We start from the raw sequence: 21,275 nt of genomic DNA, 5'->3' as shown, positions 1-21,275 counted from the left end.
GTTGATTTCCTTTAAGAAACTGCCCTTAGGGCTCAGGAATTCCTGTAGGAGGGCTGCAAGTGCTGACGACTGTGACATCCTTGTTTACTGATATGGTAGGAAATACTCCAGGGCTTCCCTGGTGGCTCAGATGGTAAAGAATCTGCCTGCAATGCAGAAGACCTGGGTTCAACCCCCGGGAAGGGAAGATCCCCTGGAGAAGGGAATGGCTACCCACTCCAGTATTCTTGCCTGGAGAATCCCATGGACAGAGGAGCCTGGAGGGCTACTCACTCACTCCATTTCTCAAGAGGAATACTCTTGAGAAATGAGTAATAGCCTATATGGAGAAAGACCCTGAAGAAGAATAGATATGGATATGTATAACTGAATCACTCTGCCGTACACCTGGAACTAACACAACATTGTAAATGAACTATACTCCAATGTGTATATATGTGTATAAAGGTCTTTCAATGGCAAAGAGTATAAAAGGACCGAGTATCAGAAGCTTAGCTCTGTGGACTTTCCTTGTGGTCCAGGGCAGGGGGCCTGGGTTTGATCCCTGGTCAGGGAACTAGAGCCCACATTCCACAACTAAGAGTTTGAATGTTGCAACTAAAGATACCACGTGCCACAACTGAGGCCTGCTGCAACCAAATAAGTAAATAAATAAAGATAAATATTTTTTAAAGAAGCCTAGCTCTGACAAGTATCTAGAAAAAGTTATCTCAACCTCAGCACTATCGGCATATTTTTTGCTGTGGAGAGGTCTAGGCATTGTAGACTGGTTACCAGCATCACTGGGCTTTATTCATTAAATGCCACAAGAAACTCCTCCCCCTGAAACATAACAGCCAAAAGTGTTAAATATTCCCTCGAGGGCAAAATCACTTCCTTGTCAAGAACTGATCAATTCATACCTACTTGGTATTGTGTCAATCGCTTAGTCCTGTCGACTCTGTGACCCTATGGACTGCAGCCCTCGAGTGGGTAGCCACTTTCTTCTCCAGGGCATCTTCCTGACCTAGGGATCAAGCCTGAGTATCCTGCATTGCAGGCCAATTCTTTACCATCTGAGCCACCAGGGAAGCTCCCTACTTGGGATGGCTATAATTTTTTTTAAAAAGAAAATGCCAAGTGTTGGCAAGGATGTGAAGAAATTGGAACTCTCATGCATTACTGGTGGGAATGTGAAATAGTGTAGCCATGGTGAGTACAGTTGACAGTTCCTCAAAAAGTTAAATATAGAACAACTATGTGATCTGGCAATTCTACTTTTATGTAGGTATCCAAAAGAATTCAAAGCAATGACTCAAATATCGGTACACAATGTTCCAGAAATATGATTCACAATAGCCAGAGTGCAAACAATGTATATGCCCATCAACAGATGAGTAAACAAAATGTGATATATACATATATGGAGTGGGTTGCCACTTCCTTCTCCAGGGGATCTTCCCGATCCAGGAATCGAACCAGGGTTGAACCCAGGCAGATCCTTTACCACTAGCATCACCTGGGAAAACTTCCAATGCAGCTGTCCCCAGATGTTAGGCCCCATCTGGACGGGCCACCACAGCATGTGTGTTGGCATGGCCTGAGGACCAGGATTCCCCTTTCTTCTCCAGATAGCATGAACCCTGTGATAGAACCCCCATCAAGAGCAAGAAGTCCCTAAATTTGACCTGTCTTGATTTCCCTCCAACTTAGTCAGGGGGAAGCTTAAGCCAGGTTTAAGTTGATTCAGAAGAATAATGAAATGTGACATTTTTTGCCGGCAGAATGCTGTGAAGGGATCCAGATTTGTTTTAACATCTTCTAATGAAACAAGTCCCCACTAACCATTTGACTAAGAGCTGTATTGAGATTAGTGGATGTAAACTATTACATACAGGATGGATAAACAACAAGGTACTACTGTATAGCACAGGGAGCTATATTCAATATCCTATGAGAAGACCCAGAGGAATCGGGTGGAGAGGGAGGTGGGAGGGGGGATCAGGATGGGGAATACGTGTAAATCTATGGCTGATTCATATCAATGTGTGACCAAAAAAAATAAATAAAAAAAAAAGAAAAAAAAAACAAAAACCATAACGGAAAAGAATTTTTTAAAAAGAATGTCTATATGTGTATAACTGGATCACTTTATTGCACAGCAGGGATTGGCACAACATTGTAAATCAACTGCACTTTAATTTTTAAAAATGGAAAAAAAAAAAAAAAAAAGAATGGCATTGTTTCCCTGATCTGAGAGGTCCCTGAGGGCAAAGATCAGGGGAAACATCATTTTCTGTGCATGGAGAATGGCAATTGCCAAGTTGTGAATGTATAGAACGTGGTGAGAAAGACTGAAGAAGCCTTTGCCATGGACTTTACAGATTGGATACTTCAACTAGGAGTTGCCTTTTTATTGTTGAATGAATCTTTGTGATCAGTAAATAAATAGGATTAATGACTCATCCATGGGTTCAAACTGCATGCATTTTTCTAGGCACTATGGTACAAAGATGGATTAGATATGAGCTATAGTTTTCAAGAGGCTTTCAGTTTAGAGGAGGGCTAGTTTATTTTGTGTCTGAGACAGTAATAAGCACTAAAATCAATGTTTATACAAAGTCCTAGGAGAGCACAGAAAGAGTGACTAATTCTCTCTAGTAAATACTGGGAATAGTAAAATCTCTCAAAGAGGAAATAATGTGTGAGTTGAACCTTGAAGAACAATTAGTAGGTCAACAGTAAGGCAACAGAGATAAGAGAGAAATGTCCATTTAGGCAAAGAGAGCTCTGTGGGCAAAGAAATGGACTAGGAGGTTGCCTACTAAAATATGGGGAATGACCTGTGGGGTAGTATCAGTGCAAATCAGCAAGTGTTAGGGACGTGGTAGCTCATGGGGAAAAGCTGACAAGAAAATAGGAAGTCAAATAGGAGGTGGGACCATAATGAGGAAACGTCATATTCAAGTGGTATGAGCAAATATGAAGTTACTGCTTTATTATTATTATTTTATTATTACTTGGTTATGCCAGGCCTTAGCTGAGGAATCCAGGATCTAGTTCCTGGACCAGGAATCAAACCTAGGCCTCCTGAATGGGAAGGGGTGGAGTCTTAAGCACTGGCCCACCAAGGAAGTTTTTTTAAGAATGTTTATATTCTTTCATTGTTATTGTTGTTCACTTGCTAATTCATGTCTGACTCTTTGTGAGCCCATGGACCACAGTCTGCCGGGTTTCTCTGTCCATGAGATTTCTGAGACAAGAATACTGGAGTGGGTTGCTGTTTCCTTTCCAGGGGATCTTCCCAGATCAGGGATCAAACCCCTGTCTCCTGCATTGGCAGGCAGATTCTTTACCACTGAGCCACCAGGAAAGCCCATATACTTCCATATCTAATGCTTCACCTCTGCCCCAAGCCCCTGAGTTACCCTACCTGGGGTTGCTCTGGTCCTCTTTTGAGACCCCTCCACCCATCTCTTTAGGATCCAATAATTAGAAGGCTAATCCCTGACATACCAGGGGCTTGCGTGTATCTCTGCTCTTATCTTTAACATTTCCATATACCTCTTTCTTTGGATTTAATTTCTTACATCTAGTATCTTGAGTTAAAAGCTTCGATCATTAATGTTTACCATTTCTTCTTTTTAAAGGTATGTACTTATGCTTTCATTGCATCCCACAAAATTTGACGTGCCATACTTTATTACGATTAACTTTAAACATCTTGTAACTTATGTTAAGTATTAGTTCTTTAGTCATGGGGTTGTTCAAAGTATTGCTTAATTTTGAAACATTTGAGGGCTTCTCCATCTCCCTTATGACGTCTATGTCAGAAGCTTTCTCTGTCTTTTTTCACTGTAATAAAACTTCTGCCACACAAAAGCTCTGAGTGATCAAGTCTGGTCCCTGAACCCGAAGCTAAATCTTCTTCTTTGGAAGTCACGAATCTGACATCATTCACTGTAAGCTAGCATCTTGGAGGCTCGTCCAGGATCTTCAGGACAAGGTAAGAACACTCAGAGCTCTAGTCCCTCTGCTTTCTCAGTATACACATTTCCCCCTTTATTTTACTAACTCTACAGTGTACCTGTGTGTGTGAGTGGTTGAAAGCCTATGGGCAAAGCATGTGGACAAAACTTTCTCGCTCAGCTTTTCCTGGTCTCTTTGACCATTCCATAACTGCCTGGGGAATTGGAACTACTAACCTAATCTGTCAGATCATAGACTTTCGAAGGACTTGCCATTACTATGTACTTTTACTTAAACTCCCCACCCCCACCCTAAGCTTGGGCTTCCCTGGTGGCTCAGAGGGGAAAGAAACTGCCTGCAATGCTGGAGACCTGGGTTCAGTCCCTGGGTCAGGAAGATCCCCTGGAGGAGGAAATGGAAAACCACTCAAGTATTCTTGCCTAGAGACTCCCATGGAGAGAGGAGCCTGGTGGGCTACAGCCCATGAGGTCACAAAGAGTTGGACACAACTGAGCAACTAACAACAGTTATCCTTATGTTGATTGATTTCAAGCTTGATTCCACTATGCTCAAAACACATGTGCTATAGGCAAACACACTCTGATGTAATGGGACCCAATCAGATTTATAAGCTTTTGTGTTATGTATTTGGCTTAGTTGCAATATGCAGGCTCTTTTTTGTGGCACTTGGGATCTTACATGGACTTTTTAGTTGTGGCTCTCAGGTTAAGTTGCTCCCCAGCACGTGGGATCTTAGTTCCCTCACCAGCAATTGAATCCACATTCCCCGCATTGCAAGATGGATTCTTAACCACTGGACCACCAAGAAGCACCCTGGTAATTTCTTACAGAAACAAATCTGTTACCTAGGAAAGTGTATGTGTGTATATGTTAGTCGCTCAGTCGTGTCTGACTCTTTGCAATCCCAGAGACTATAGCCAGTCAGGCTCCTCTGTCCATGGGATTCTCCAGGCAAGAATACTGGAATGGGTTCCCATGCCCTTAGGAAAATCTTGGAGGAGTCCCAGGCCTCTCTTGATCTGTAAAGGGTCTCAGTAGATGGTATGTTTTCGTTATTTAGTTGAAACATGTATCATATTATTCAAGGTCTCAAGTCTAGTAAACATATGCTCAACTTCCCTTTTTAAGATTTTCTATTTGTCTCTATTACCTGCATTCAGCTTGGTGGAGACAGTTCCAGTTTTCTCCTGAGAAGCAATTTTTCCGAATAGAAGATAAAATTAAAAGGCTCATTTTGATAACTTCCTCCCCCAAAAGTCATAGAAACCTCATCTTCAGAAACTGATGTTTCCTGAACTACCCATGATGGTTTGGGCTTTCTTTCCTTCGCTCTCTTCTTGAGTGATTTCATCTGTTCTTATAACTTTAAAGACCATCCAGCCCTAACTTGCAAGCTCCACATAACCATGCTTCTGCCTGCCTATTTGAACTCTCCAACTGCATGTCAAAAAAAGGCAATATGTCCGTAAGAAATCTGTTTGCCTTTTACCAAAATCTTTTGTTTTCTAGCCATTCCATCACAGCAGATTCCTGTTAACCACACCTAGGAGGAGATCATATTGGAAACTACTCTTTGTCTCACCTCTAACACCATCCAATCCTTTACCATCACCACACCCTGGTGATTCTATTAGGTTGCTGAAAAAGTAATTGTGGTTTCAAACCGTGAATTTTAAATCATTATAACTAGGTTCAAACACATTGTTATTAATCAAACTAGGAACCATTACAATCAACACATTTTTGCCAACAAGAAATAAGTTTGTTTATTCCTATAGCATAAAGATCCATGCTTCTGTATTCGATGAACTCTTGGAAAGCATTTTCTGCCTCCTGCTGGTTGTGGAAGCATATTCCCTACAAAATGTTATCAAGGTGCTTGAAGAAGTGGTAGTCAGTTGGTAAGAGGTCAGGTGAATATGGCAGATGAGGCAAAACTTCATAGCCCAATTCATTCAACTTTTGAAGTGTTGGTTATGAGATGGCACGTGGTTGGGCATTGCAGAGAAGAATTTGGCCCTTTCTGTTGACCAGTGCCAGCTGCAGGAGTTGCAGTTTGTGGTGCATCTCATCAATTTGCTGAGCGTTACTTCTCAGATATAACAGTTTTATTGGGATTCAGAAAGCCGTAGTGGATCAGAGGGGCAGCAGACCACCTGCAGTGACCATGACTTTTCTTTGGTGCAAGTTTGGCTTTGGGAAGTGCTTTGTAGCTTCTTCTTGGTCCAACCACTGACCTGTTGATAAAATTCAAATTAGGAATTCTCTTCATCCTCACCATCCCCACCTTTAAAAAAAAAATTATTTATTTATTTCTGGATGGGTTGGGTCTTCATTTCCGGGAAGGCTTTTCTCTAGTTGCAGCGAGGGGAGGCTACTTTATAGTTGCAATGTGCCGGCTTCTTATTGCAATGACTTCTCTTGTTGCAGAGCACAGGCTGTGGGGCACTCAGACATCAGTAGCTGCAACATGTGGGCTCAATAGTTGTGGCTCTTGGGCTCAGAAGCACAGGCTCAATATTTTGGTAAAGAGGCTTAGTTGCTCTTTGGTATGATGGATTTTCCTAGATCAGGAATCAAACCCTTATCGCCTGCATTGGCAGGCAGATTCTTTATGACTGAGCCACCAGGGAAGTTCCATCCTCACCTTTAAGCTGTATAATGGACTGAATGTTTATGTCTCACCAAAATTCATAGGTTGTAATCCTAACCCTCACTGCAATGGTATTAGAAGGTGGGACATCTGAGACATGATTAGTTAATGAGGGTAGAGCCTTCATGACTGGGATTGGTGTCCTTATGAAAGAGACCCCAGAAAATTCTCTTGCCCTTCCTGCCATGAGAAGACCCAGCACAGAAGAACAGAAGATGGCCCTCTACGAGCCAGGCTCTCACCAAACACAAAATCTACCAGTGCCTTAATCTTGGATGTCCCAGCATCTGGAACTACAAGAAATAAATGTTTGTTGTTCCATTCACCCAGTCTCCAGTGTTTTTGTTACAGCAGCCTGAATGGGCTAAGACAACCTGCCACTATCTTCCATCCAGACTTCGGCAATAGTCTTTTTCCAGGCTCCCAGTTTGCACACTTCATGCCTTATAACTATTTCACCAATCAGTATGGTCTTTATAACATGTGAACTGGACTGCATAATTTCCCTCCTGTCTTGACTTGGACTCCTCCCAAAATAGATCAGGATTCAGAAATTCTAGTGAAAGTAATTCATTTGGGAGGAGACCCCAGAAAACACTGGAAGTGAAGTGTGATAGAGAAGAGGAGAGACACAATAAGCGTGTTAAACAAGCTATCACTCTGCCAACTGAAGCTTATCTCTGAACTCTGGGGAATAAGTTAAAATACACACCCAGAATTATATTCCAAAGGGACAAGGAAACTGGAGTATTTCTACACCAGCTCCCAATAGTCATTGGTTGTAGGCTCCTCTCCTCTGAGAGGTGAGATTAAGTCCCCACTACTATAGGCTGCCCCACAAACAAGAAAAGCAGCTTCAAAGAAAAGCCACTGGGGGAATCACAGGAGCTGATACTTGAAGGTCAAGTTGGCTAATAGGGAAATGGTATGTGCTGAGGGGAGATGGGCAGGGCACTGACAACGTCTAATACACCTACGCAAATCCCTCCAGTAGCTTCCTGTTGAGTTTTGAATGAAATCCGAATTCTTAGTCATGGCTTCCCAGACTGATCTGACTCTTGCCTACCCTGGTATCATGTGCCATTCCTGCCAGCATGGTCTCCCACCCGGGGGCAACTTTTGATTTTTTGCTCTTTGCCTGCTGGAACAATCTGCCTAAATCTGTTGGCCAACCATTCTTTAGAATTGAAGTAAGAGAACTTCCAACCACTGGCAGACATATTATCCTGGTGTTTTCCTTTTAAAGAATATTCTTCTGCTGGAACCCATGTAAACAAACTTGAATCCATGTCTCTCTCTGCCTCCAAGGCAGAGGATGTGCAGAAAGTTGATGACTTTTGGCTTGGGGCTGCATACTTGCCTGACCTGGAACTCAAACAAGCAGAAGGAAGTGATCTCATGGGCAGTACAGGAGCCCTGACCCCAGCTGCTGACCAATGGCAACAGGGTGAGCCAATAGGTCACTGAAAATATCAGCAAAACACAGCAGTGCCTATTGTACTATATGGGAATGGTGGAATGGTTGCTGCTTCACTTCAAACTCTACATCTTTGAAATTCTTGAGGATACTAATTTCTACACGATATCTTCAGGTTGGCAGCATGACTTTGGTTTAGTATTTTGGTAGGTAGAAGCAGTTCTAGTAGCTTTGACTTGGTCTTTCCTACCATGGTAACAAAGATAATTATTAATTCCATTGGAGACAGAAAGCTATGAAAGGAAAAAATAGCTCTCATATACTCTATGGCTGAGTTGTTAATGTTTACATAGTCATTGCAGTGTAAATGCTGGGGACGGATCTTTCAAAAGTATAATACAACGAAATTGGAAGGTGTCAGAATGCTGGCAGAAGTACAAGGAGAGTGTGTGTCAGAAAAAAAAGGTAAACTTTCACCTTCCACGGTAAGGAGTAAAAAATTCATGCCTCAAATGAAAAGATAAAGTAGCAAGACAAGCATGTTAATCAGAGTTATGCAGTATATAGCAAACAAATCAAAAGATTTGAATGTGCCTCTGGGCAGAAGAGATATGGAGGGCCCAGCTGCAAGGGAGCTGCAATTTTTTTTTATAATAAGCCCTATAGAACTACAAATCTTGCTCTTAACAAATGATTCCCATTTTATTGGTGTAAGGTCGGAACTCAGAAACAATTTTTTTTTTTTTTGGCTGCGTTAGGTCTTCATTGCTGTGTGCAGGCTTTCTCTAGTTGTGTCAAGTGGGGGCTACTCTCTGTTGTGGTGCAAGGGCTTCTCACTGCGCTGGCTTCTCTTGTTGTGGAGCAGGGGCTCTAGGTGCAAGGGTTTCAGTAACTGCGGCACGTGGTCTCAGTCGTTGTGAGCCTAAGCATGGGCTTAGTTGCTCCCATGCCTGTGGAATCTTCCCAGACCAGGGATCGAACCATGTCCCCTGCATTGGCAGGTGGATTCTTAACCACTGGACCACCAGGGAAGTCCTCAGCATCAATACTTTTAAGTGGCTTTAGTATGCAAGTGGCTTTATAGATGGAGGTATAGCTTAGGCTTCCCCAATGGCTCAGCAGGTAAAGAATCTGCCTGCAGTGCAGGAGACACAGGAGACATGGGTTGGATCCCTGGGTTGAGAAGACCCCTTGGAGAAGGAAATGGCGACCCACTCCAGTATTCTTGCCTGAAAAAGTCCATGGGCAGAGGAACCTGATGGGCTACAGTCCATGGGGGGCCCAAAGAGTCGGACACGACTGAGCACACACACATGCACCTCATTGACCTAACACATTCATTAATACTCTTAAGATAGAGAAAATTGGGGGATATATACACACTCATATAGGGTAGGAAAAAATGAAACATATTTTAAATAAATCAATTGTCCTGGAGTTAGACTTGGATATTCTATAGGAGTGGATAGTTAAGAAAAACTTCTAAGTTATCTTTTAAGGAACTGCCTTAGCAGGAAGATTGCATCTGAATGCAGCAGAGTTCAGTCTATAAATGTGTCCTATGCTCACACATGTGAAAAGCCTGGGCTCAGCACTAATGGCAAACAGCAACGATATACATCCTGCTCTGCAACACTGACACTTGAAATATTCAGAAAGAGCCACAGCACTCCTTGATCGGAGGCACGCCTTGAGAGATGTGCTGATAGAGGGCTCAGTGATACTCGAGAGGGAAAGGATCAATACCTATTTCTCAGAGAATTCAGAAAGCTTCCCAAAAAAAAACAGTAGCCTTTTACTAGTAATATTAAGCAGTACAAGTAACATCAAAATACGTTGAATTTGGAGAGAAGAGAAGAGAGGAAGAACTTTAATAAGAACATTGTTTAGCAAAGACACTAACTTGGGAAAACAGATTGCCACGAGTGAATTCACAGCAATAAAATTTAACAATTAGACTTATGGGGCAAGGGAAGGAATCATAACTGGTTTATTAAAACAGACAACTAAAAAAACCGTTCTTTTAATTTTTCCACAAGGTTGATCCTTATAAATCTACATACACTTTGAAAATTTGTCGATTTTCCAAATTTTCCATTAGGAATTTTTATGGTAAGATTTTGGTAATATTTTAACAGTATACCTAAATGATATTTGACCATAACTGATATGCCTCTCTCTTTGAACATATTAGATGCTGTCTGAGAAAAACATGGCCCATGATTTTAAGAGATATGGTCTAAAATATCTTAACGTCATACTGAAAAAGAACTTATTTGAAAAAAGATCGTTTTGATTCCGTAACACAGACTTACTTAAGTGGTACTATAAATTCCTGCACACAACCTATACTTCACTTTCAGAGAACACAGATTTGGAAATGAAGAGCATTCTAGGCTCAGAAGCACTCCATCAGTGTTCTCTGGGAGTTGCACTTGGGAGTAGCCTCTCCTGGGGCCTCAGTCTGTCTTGCCGGCCAAGGACTTAAGATCTGGCAGATCTCAGGAGCACATGGTCCCCCCATCCTACAAAGAAGGAAATGTCATTGTTGGGCCTAAATGTGATTCTTAAGGAATTCAGCAAGACCCCCTTTTCTTTCTTTGCTTCCAATCCTAGTGTGTGATCAACCAACATTGAAAATTAAGATTTCCTTGGGACTTAAATGTTTTCACACGGAGAGCTTAGAGAACGAATTAAAATTAATCCAAATGTTCCCAAATTTGGGGGAAAATTAGTATCACCTGGAAGAATGTTTTAAAAATATAGACTGTTAGTCAAGGCTATGGTTTTTCCAGTGGTCATTATGGATGTGAGAGCTGGACTATAAAGAAAGCTGAGCACAGAAGAATTGATGCTTTTGAACTGTGGTGTTGGAGAAGACTCTTAAGAGTCCCTTGGACTGCAAGGAGATCCAACCAGTCCATTCTAAAGGAGATCGGTCCTGGGTATTCATTGGAAGGACTGATGTTGAAGCTGAAACTCCAATACTTTGGCCGCCTGGTGCAAAAAGCTGACTCATTGGAAAAGACCCTGATGCTGGGAAAGATTGAGGGCAGGAGGAGAAGGGGACAATAGAGGATGAGTTGGCTGAATGGCATCACTGACTTGATGGACATGGGTTTGGGTGGACTCCGGGAATTGGTGATAGACAGGGAGGCCTGGCTTGCTGTTGTTCATGGGGTCACAAAGAGTCAGACACAACTGAGCGACTGAACTGAACTGGGCCCCTTTCCAACTCCAATTCCAATTCGGAGAATCAAAATCTCTGTGACCACACGGGGCTGGGAGGAGAGCTGCAATTTATATTTTAGGAAGCTCCCCCCCTGACTCAGATGTCACCTGCTCAGTACTTATCCTCAGAATATTTGAAAACCACAATTTCTCTCATGTACACAGGAGGAAACTGAGGCAAAGGGCTTTCAGGGCATATCCTAGGCTTCCTTGTTTTTCAACAGCACCTTGAAATATTTTCACACTTTTTTAACTAAAGGAGAAATAAAAATTTGATGGAGAAAGAGCTAGTAAAAATTGGAGTGAGAACTGAGCTTTAAGAAGAGGCTGCTTATGCAAGGATAAGAGGTGGACACAGAAGCAGCTTGTGTGCCATATTGGTTCAGAGAAGGGCTGAGCTTCTGTAGATCACAACTTCTCAAAGGAAGTGGTTTGGTTTATGTTTTCCCTGGTGGCTCAGTGGGAAAGAATCCGGCTGCAATGTAGAAGATGCAAGAGACGCAGGATCGATCCCTGGCTCGAAAAGATCCCCTGGAGAAGAGAATGGCAACCCACCCCAGTATTTTTGCCTGGGAAGTCCCCTGGACAGAGGAGCCTGGCGGGCTACAGGCCATGGAGTTGCTACAGTCCATGCAGTTGCAGAGTCCGACACAACCGAGCGACTAACACTTGTTTTTATTAAAACTCTCGCGCCCCCTAGCGGGTAAAACGAGCAATCCAGAGACTATAGTGAAGGTGTTCTCTGGAACTGTGTTCCGGTTTTGGAATCAAGATGTTTCCTTTTCTCTTCTTTTGTTTTGCATGAAGTGAAGTGCAAGTCCTTCGGTCGTGTTCGACTCTTTGCGACCCCACGGACTATACAATCCATGGAATTCTCCAGGCCAGAATACTGGAGTGGGTAGCCTTTACCTTCTCCAGGGGATCTTCCCGACTCAGGAATCGAACCGGGGTCTTCTGCATCGCAGGCAGACCCTTTACCAACTGAGCTATACCGTGTTTCTTTAAAGTCACAACCTTTTTATCTCTGTAAGTAAAGTCAGGAGCTCTGCAAGAGTGAGGACAATTACGTTTAATATACTTTTGTTTCAGTTTAGTCCAGCACAATGAGGAAAACATTTCAAATTTCTTAAGTGTTTCCTAAGAAGCGTACATTTTACACCAGAGCAGTTGATCTGGCACTTAAATAAACTGCAATTTAAGAAGTGACTCAAATGGTTTATATTGATTCCCTTTGCCCAAAGGAACTTAGAAGAGTCCTTAAAATTTACTTCCATTGGTCTGAAGCAAACAAACAAGCAAACAACACCTGGTTAAGAGTTCTGATTATAATAGTAGTATGGGTGCTGGTGCCAAAAAACAGCCCTATGAAATCCTCTTTTCCAACTGCATCAGAGTAAAGAGAGTGTGGTTGAATGTGAGTAAACTGTTGAAGAGCTCTGGACTGAGAGCTAAGCATCTAATGCCTGTGCAGTCAGCGCATCAATTACATGCTCTGCTTCGCTTCAGTTCTCAGAATACACCAAAGCAGATAGCAACACCCGAACCCAGAGTCTGTTACCTGAAGACGCTTTGAAAATCCTGACAACCACAGACGCCAATTAAAGTGGTCAGCGATTAGTAAGGGGAAGTGGAGATGGCGTTTGTATATTCAGTTAGAGCCCACCACCTGATTTAATGTATGGGCATGAAAAGAGACAACTATCGTTGCTTTTAAAAAAGAAAAATGGGCAGAAGATTGTGCATTTGGAAGTGAGAAAGAAAAAAATTCTCATAATTATGTTGGGGGGTGAGGAAGGAAAAGCGATCGCAAATCAAAGCCGACTTTCTCCAGCAACAGAGGGAAATAAAGGGCTTTAAGACCTTTTGAATCTGAAAGGGGAGACTGGCCCCGCGGGGTTCTGCGTGCGGCGCAGCCCATCTCCCTCCCCTCGCGGCGCCTGCGACCAAGTTCAGCACCTCGGAAAGCGCCCCCTCTCCTGGTGCTGGGGTTACGCATGCTCTTCGGGAACCCGCAGCCTCTGCTGTGCCGGTTGAGATACAACTCGGGGCGACGCGGCTGGCAACTCACTGCGAGTCGACAGCAGCGGAGAGACGGAGATGCGAGGCAGCGAGGCCAGCGTCGAAAGCCCTCCAGAGAGTCTCAGCGAGGTAGACAGAACTCTCTTCAGAAACCTCGTCGGAGCAGCTGCGGAGGAAACCCGCAAAGGTATTTGAAAGAGAAAGAGCGGGCCCCCAGGAGCGGTCTGGAGCGCCAGGGAGGGAACGCGCTAGTGCCCAAGTGACAGCGGGAAACGCCGGGGGCAAAAGTCTGAGTCTTTACAGTAGAGACCCCGCGGACGCCAGCCTTGGCCAGACAACCTTTAGACGCCGATCGCTCGCCTTGGGGGCTGTACGTCTCTACTCTCGAATTCCCCTCCAGAACCGGCGCTCGGCACCCATTCTCAGGCCCAAGGCCAAGCTCCGCGCTCCGGGGACGCGCCTGGCGCCCGGTTCCTAGGCGCTCTCTTCCACAGCTACTTTGCAAGCCCCCGCGCGCGCCGGCACCCCGGGAGAAGCGGACTCCCCTTAGGAGCTCATCTCCCGAAACATGACCTAAAGGCCCCAGCGCCGGCAGGTGTCCGCGGCACCCGCCCCAGCCGCCATGAATAAGGCGGCTGGCGGGGACGAGCTCACAGAACTCTTCGGTCCGATCCCGGACCTTGTGCAGGCGGCCAACTCCAGCGGCAACGCGTCGCTGCAGCTCCAGGACTTGTGGTGGGAGCTGGGGCTGGAGTTGCCGGACGGCGCGGCGCCGGGGCACCCCCCGAGCGGCGGCGGGGCGGAGAGCGCGGACCCCGAGGCCCGGGTGCGCATCCTCGTCAGCGTGGTGTACTGGGTGGTTTGCGCGCTGGGGCTGACCGGCAACCTGCTGGTGCTCTACCTGATGAAGAGCAAGCAGGGTTGGCGCAAGTCCTCCATCAACCTCTTCGTCACCAATCTGGCGCTGACGGACTTCCAGTTCGTGCTCACCCTGCCCTTCTGGGCCGTGGAAAACGCCCTTGACTTCAAATGGCCCTTCGGCAAGGCCATGTGTAAGATCGTATCCGTAGTGACGTCCATGAACATGTATGCCAGCGTCTTCTTCCTCACCTCCATGAGCGTGGCTCGCTACCACTCGGTGGCCTCGGCTCTTAAGAGCCACCGGACCCGAGGGTACGGCCGGGGCGACTGCTGCGGCCGGAGCCTGGAGGACAGCTGCTGCTTCTCGGTCAAAGCACTGTGCGCGGTGATATGGGCCTCCGCCGCGCTGGCCTCCCTGCCCAACGCCATCTTCTCCACCACGGTCAAGGTGATGGGGGAGGAGTTGTGCCTGGTGCGCTTCCCCGACAGGTTGCTGGGCCGCGACAGGCAGTTCTGGCTGGGCCTCTACCACTTGCAGAAGGTGCTGCTGGGTTTCGTGCTGCCGCTAGGCATCATCAGCCTGTGCTACCTGCTGCTGGTACGCTTCATCTCCGACCACCGCGTGGCCGGGACCGAAGGAGGAGCCTCAGCGGCCGGGGGAGGCCTGGCCGGAGCCAGCGCTCGGAGACGCTCCAAGGTCACCAAGTCAGTGACCATCGTGGTCCTGTCCTTCTTCCTGTGTTGGCTGCCCAACCAGGCGCTCACCACCTGGAGCATCCTCATCAAGTTCAACGCGGTGCCCTTCAGCCAAGAGTACTTCCTGGGCCAGGTGTACGCGTTCCCCGTGAGCGTGTGCCTGGCACACTCCAACAGCTGTCTCAATCCCATCCTCTACTGCCTCGTACGCCGCGAGTTCCGCAAAGCGCTCAAGAACCTCCTGTGGCGCATCGCGTCGCCTTCTCTCACCAGCATGCGCCCTTTCACCGCCACCACCAAGCCAGAACCCGAGGACCAGGGGCTGCAGGCCCTGGCGCCTCTCCACCAAGCCGCGGAGCCCGACCTGCTCTACTACCCGCCCGGCGTGGTGGTCTCCAGCGGCGGGCGCTACGACCTGCTGCCCAGCAGCTCCGTCTACTGACGCGAGCCGAAGCCCAGGGCGCGCGCCAACTGCAAAGCGGTTTTTCCTGGGCGGAAAAGAGTGAAGGGATTGCTGGGGGGACCTCCGGATCAAGAGTTTCGGAGGGACGAGGATGGAGCGGAGCACAAAGGAGCAGCCTAAGAAGAGGTTGGGGGCCTTCTCCGGAGTGGGGAGGCTGCGAACCCAGGAGGAGAGAGGCAGCTGGCAATGGGGCCGAGCTCAGTCTTACAGGCCCAAGCCGTCAGCCTCCGTTCCGCTTCTCTCTACACGCACCCTCTTCCTCTTCTTAGGTTATCAACGCTGGGCTGTGTAGGGCGCCCAGAAGAAGGAGAAGGCATCCGGAATGTAGAGCAATTCGGGGGCGAGGAAGTGGCCTCAGCCAAATGGTGCGCCGACAGCTGAGCGCATGTATTACAGAAACTTTTTTTTTTTTGGCAGCTCTTGAAAAAGTCCTCAAGGTGCACGCAGCCGAGGGAGCCACCCTCAAAACCTTTGCGCCCTGGTCTGGGACAGCCAGGGCGCGAAGGTCTGATCTGCTGCTTGGCTGCGGTCAGGCCTAAAGGATGGGAGCCGGAAACTTTTTCGGAGTTGAGAGAAAGAAGTGACAATCTTGTTGCGCCCGCAGGAGAAATGCACCGGGAGAGAGCCACCTCCCGTGAGGCGTATGCTTTATCTTTTGGGTCGGGGAGAGTGCGCAGACGCGGAGCCTGACTGGGACTCTGCCCTGCCTCGGCGCTCAAGGGTAGCCGGAATCAAAACGCTCCCATGTACTGGAGCTTTTTACTCCCGGGAGTGGCTTCCCTGAGAGAGCGAGCAGACTCAGTGAGGTTACAGAGGCTGAAGAGAGAGACTTCTTCAGGCTGACGGCCCCTAAGGAGAAGGGGGGTCCACCTGCTCTCTTGGTACCCCAGCAGCAACTGAGTGCGCCCTGCGCTGGAAGCTGGGTTCCCTTGGGAGCCCTGCGAGTGCCTGGAGACGCTGTGTGCGCTCGGGTCCGTGCACGGCAGGTGAGCTGTGCCCAGACGCAACCTGAACAGGTCTGAGGAGACACACCACTGGGAGAGGAGACTTTTCTGCAGCCTCTCCCTCTCACTCTTTGGGAATCAGAGAGCGTGTTTGATTGAGGCTCTAGACCAGCAAGTAGAAGAATGACTCGGCCGCGTTTTTTGTAGGCTTAGATAGAAGATCAAGAGATGCTGTAGAAGCGTGGTTCCTGAACACCAAATTCCCAGAAGCCGGAGTCTGATCGTTCCAGAGGAGTTGTGGGGTGGGAAGGGGAATGGGAGACTCAAGTAAACTCTGTGCTGAAGGGGAAAGAGTATGGAGAGTCTGTTCTGTGTGACGTACCAGGATTTCAGGTGTGGGGTTTCTTATTGGTCATAACACTGAGGAGAGAAGGCAAGATTCAGAATTCCCACAGGACTCTACCTTAATCAAGTTCCATTCATTCTAAAGAGTGCTCAGCACATTGACACACATGATTAATTCTTCCGTAAGCCCCAGTCTATGGGACCTTCTGAAGGGTGACACATTTCTCATGACAATTCTGTTCTGGTCACAGCAGTATAGTCCTTTCTTGAGGCTGCTCAGAGGGAGGGATGGAATGATCTACCCATCCAGCTGCCAGTTTCAACAGAGGTGCTACTGTTTTTCTCTTTGGCGACCTAGTTTGCGATCACAAACAGGCAATGTGGGCACCTACTGGTGTGCTTATTTTCATACCATAAATAATCACTATATAAGCATGTCTGCTTCTATAGCCTCTTGAACCATAAATTACTTTGTGATTTTGTTGGAAATTCCCAGGACTGTCTGAGATATAAGGCTCAAAATGTGAACTCCATAGCTCCAGCGTTCCTGTCCCACTTCTGTAACACACACAGTGCAAAAATTAAGACCCTGCTGCAAACACAAAAGCTGCTTGACCTCCTCAATTCTGAGCAGGCTTGAAGAAGGTAGCTTTTTCAGAAAACAGAATAATGCTTTTGTTTTAAAGTAGTCAAATTAGCCTCTCTTTGCTGTTTAGGATGAAAACTTATTGGTACTGATATTGAGAACCAATGGGCTAATAACCATTGAACTATAAACACAAGTCTCCAAAATATAAAGTAAATGAACAAGCAAACATCTACAAAGAACAAGTAGTAGCATGGTAGTGTAGCTCTGTGTTACACTGACATTAGACACTTACTGAGATATTCTCTTTATTAAGCAATTTGCTGTTTTGAATTTGACAATAAACAATGTGTGGATTACCCAAGGTTTTTAGGAAAATATGTTGAAGTGTGTACTTCTGATATGATGGGCACTAGAAAAAGAGAAGGGGTGGGGGCAAGGACTTCATGAAAGAACTCTATGAAAAGAGTCACCTTGTCCCCACCCACACCTGTGGACTTCTAAGAACATGGCTAGAGGGAGCCAAGACCAAAACTTCTATCTACAAAAGGACAAAAGCATCAACATGGAAGTGGTCAAATCCAGTTGAGATCATCAAATTATTTTTTTTTAATGTGTGTTGTGTGCCTAGCTCTGTGTTGAGTGTTGGGGTCATGTACACATTCCTAACATTTAGAAGGGGATAGTACCATGTACATGAGGCAAATGAATCATGGGATAGTGAGTTGAATGTCATGTTGTTGTTCAGTCACTAAGTTGTGTCAGACTCTTTTTGATCCCATGAACTGCAGCACTCTAGGCCTCCGTGTCCTTCACTATCTCCCTGAGTTTGCTCAAACTTATGTCCATTGAGTTGGTGATGCCATCCAACCATCTCATCCTCTGTCACCCCCTTCTCCTCCTGCCCTCAATCTTTCCCGCATCAGGGTCGTTTCCAATGAGTCAGCTCTTCACATTAAGTGGCCAAAGTATTGGAGCTTCAGCATCAGTCCTTACAATGAATATGCAAGGTTGATTTCCTTTAGGATTGATTGGTTTGATCTCCTTGCTTTTGAATATCATAGTAAGGGCTAAAAGGAAGTGCTGTTTGTAGGAATACAGGGATGGAGAACTTGATTCTGTTGGGGAATCAGAGACTTCCTCGCCAAAGCAGTATTTGAGATGGAACTATGAATATGGGCTTCTCTTGTAGCTCAGCTGGTAAAGAATCCACCTGCAGTGTGGGAGACCTGGGTTCGATTCCTGGGTTGGGAAGATCCCCTGGAGAAGGGAAAGGCTACCCACTCCAGTATTCTGGCCTGGTGAATTCCTGGACTGTATAGTCCATGGGGTCACAAAGAGTCAGACACGACTGAGTGACTTTCACTTCACTTTCTTAGGAATATGAGTACAATTTAGATGGGCAATCTGGCAATTGAGACAGAGAGTAGGTGCATAGCTAGGGCATTTGAAGCTGGGGAAATTCAGTGATCAAAGGCTTTGAGGTTGGAGTGCCAGGTGCATGGTGGGGGAGGGAGAAGCAAAGCAGTGTGGCCTCCCTTTCTCCTACAGGATTTACTGGGATTTCTAGGAAGAATGTAAATGTCCCTGCATTTGCTTTATTTGTCTGGGAACAGGACAGTTTTGTCCCAGAGGAGATATGTCATTGGTATACTAAGAACAAGTACTTAAGCTCCAAAGGTGGTTAAGAGAGTATGAAAGTCACTCAGTTGTGTCCAACTCTTTGTGACCCCATGGACTATACAGTCCATGGAATGCTCCAGGACAGAATACTGGAGTGAGAACCTTTTCCTTCTCCAGGAGATTTCCCAACCCAGGGATCGAATCCACGTCTCCCACATTGCAGGTGGATTCTTTACCAGCTGAGCCACCAGGGAAGCCCAATAATACTGGAATGGGTAGCCTATCCCTTCTCCAGCATATCTTCCCGACCCAGGAATCGAACCATGGTCTCCTGCATTGCAGGCAGATTCTTTACCAGCTGAGCTACCAGGGAAGCCCTGGTAGATTAAAAGACTTTAAAAGCCTTTACGGTGGTTAAAGTCTTTTAAAATTGGATTCTATCTGCTCATTCAAATCTCAATGAAGTTGAGTTCAAGGAGTAAAGTATTACTTAAGTGTGAGTGTGAGTGTGTGTGTGAGAGAGAGAATCTGTGTGCTCTAGCTCCCTTTTCCATCCCATAGCCCGCCCAGTGTTCCATCTGAAAAGAGCTTCATTTGTAATGAAGACCATGCCCTGTGGTTGGCCACAGATGACTATTCTTGACTTCTTGGGGGTCCAGGGAAGACAGTTTTCAGTTGCAGGTCACCCTCCCAGCCCACCCAGTCATTCATTTCAAAATCTTTAATCAGCAGAGCAGTCCTTGGAAAAATGATCAGAAGATATGTGTTGAACTCAGCAAATAATTCCATTTCCAAATGTTGCAGAGGTCAAGAACAGGTAGGTGAGGCAGGAGAGGTGGCTGGATGCCTGTTTCTTTCTTAAGGCTGTGTGATGTGTCATGTGGAAAAAGCTTCCCTGGTGGCTCATTCGGTAAAGCGTCTGCCTACAGTGTGGGAGACCCAGGTTTGATCCCTGGGTCGGGAAGATCCCCTGGAGAAGGAAATGGCAACCCACTCCAGTACTCTTGCCTGGACAATCCCCTGGACAGAGGAGCCTGGTGGGCTACAGTCCATGGGGTCTCAAAGAGTCGGGCACAACTGAGCGACTTCACTTTCCTTTCCTGTGTCACGTGGGGCCCTGAGAGCACTGGCTCATTCTCATCCTAGGCCCAGGGCAGGGGTCTTGTGTGGGATTGGGAGCAGGTGTCCTCCCTGGGCACTCTTCTAAGTCAGTCATGACCTTGCTGTTCTTGGATGGATAACGTGAGGGGGAGAAGGAGGAAGGAAGACAGGGGAAGATGGAATCTTTTTGCTGGTGAATGTAATAATTTCATTTGTGAGTGTATATTCCAATAGTGGGTGTTCCTGGTGGCTCAGATAGTAAAGAGTCTGCCTGCGGTGCTTGAGACCAGGGTTCGATCCTTGGGTCGGGAAGATTCCCCTGGAGAAGGAAATGGCAACCAACTCCAGTATTCTTGCCTGGAAAATACCATGGGTGGAGGAGTCTGGCAAGCTACAGTCCATGGGGTCGCAAAGAATCTGACAGGACTGAGCAACTTCACTTTCACTTTTCTTTTCACTTTCATTCCAATAGGTGGCGCTAGTGGCAAAGAATCTGCCTGCCAATGTGGGAGACGCAAAAGGCATGGGTTCGATCCCTGGGTGGGGAATATCCCCTGGAGGAACGCATGGCAACCACTCCGGTACCCTTGCCTAGAGAATCCCATGGACAGAGGAGTCTGGCAGGCTACAGTCCAAGGAGTCACAAAGAATTGGGTACCACTGAAGCAACAGAACACACACACACACACACACACACACACACACACACTGATAGAAGGCAGCGGGCCTGGATTGGACAGAAAATAAGGGCCACTGTGCCCAGGAGGGAGGCAAGGCTCAGAGGTTGATCAGTGGAGCCACAGCACACTGAGGTCTGAGAAAAAAGCTCAGCTCAGTCTGGAAAAAATTAATCTGGAGAAAATGGGATAAACTGCGGGAACCCGGAGAACCTGGTGCTGGATAAGGAAGCTGTGTGTGTTCTATAGGTGGCAAATGTGGGCAGGGAAAGGAAGGAGTGACCACTTTGGTGTAAGGCTTGCCCTCCTTCCCCTCCTGCCCCACCCTACACAAACTAGAAGAGCCCAGATCCACAGGGGTATCCCAGAAATACCTCCCCACACCCTAGCACTGCCCCTGCCACAACCCAAGAGCGGCAGAGATCAGGCTCTTAAAAGGGAGGCAACACAGAGAACTGCAGCCTGGAGCCATCAGACCTGGGCAGCCAGGACCCCCACCCCGGGTCTGATACTAGAGAGCGCTGCTCAACCCCCCACTCCCACCTGTACCCCTTCCCACATAGCAAGGAATCCATGGAGCTGCCTGGAGCCTGAGCCCCGCACCTCCACCCCATAGACTATGCTTCAGTATGCAAGACGTCAAATTCCCCTTCTAAATGGCTCCGAGTCTCTTAAGGGCTTCGTGGGTCC

The 21,275-nt window shown here is 46.7% G+C and overlaps 1 protein-coding gene across 1 annotated transcript; it reads left to right on the top strand.

Annotated features, from left to right (window-relative positions):
* Nucleotides 1-13,884: 13,884 nt before the first annotated feature.
* RXFP3 (relaxin family peptide receptor 3) lies at nucleotides 13,885-17,549 on the top strand. Its single transcript, XM_043887504.1, has one exon. It carries the CDS (start codon nucleotides 13,912-13,914, stop codon nucleotides 15,286-15,288), a length of 1,377 nt encoding a protein of 458 aa, XP_043743439.1. The 5' UTR covers nucleotides 13,885-13,911; the 3' UTR covers nucleotides 15,289-17,549.
* The last annotated feature ends 3,726 nt before the right edge of the window (nucleotides 17,550-21,275 follow it).

Source organism: Cervus elaphus, chromosome 25, assembly GCF_910594005.1.
Source record: "Cervus elaphus chromosome 25, mCerEla1.1, whole genome shotgun sequence".
In the NCBI taxonomy this organism is placed as follows: domain Eukaryota; kingdom Metazoa; phylum Chordata; class Mammalia; order Artiodactyla; family Cervidae; genus Cervus; species Cervus elaphus.
Note: the sequence above shows the minus strand (reverse complement) of the source record. Positions and strands in the feature narration are given on the sequence as shown.

What these genes read in the sequence shown, in the direction of transcription:
- RXFP3 (XM_043887504.1), top strand. Translation starts at nt 13,912, where the DNA reads ATGAATAAGGCGGCTGGCGGGGACGAGCTCACAGAACTCTTCGGTCCG.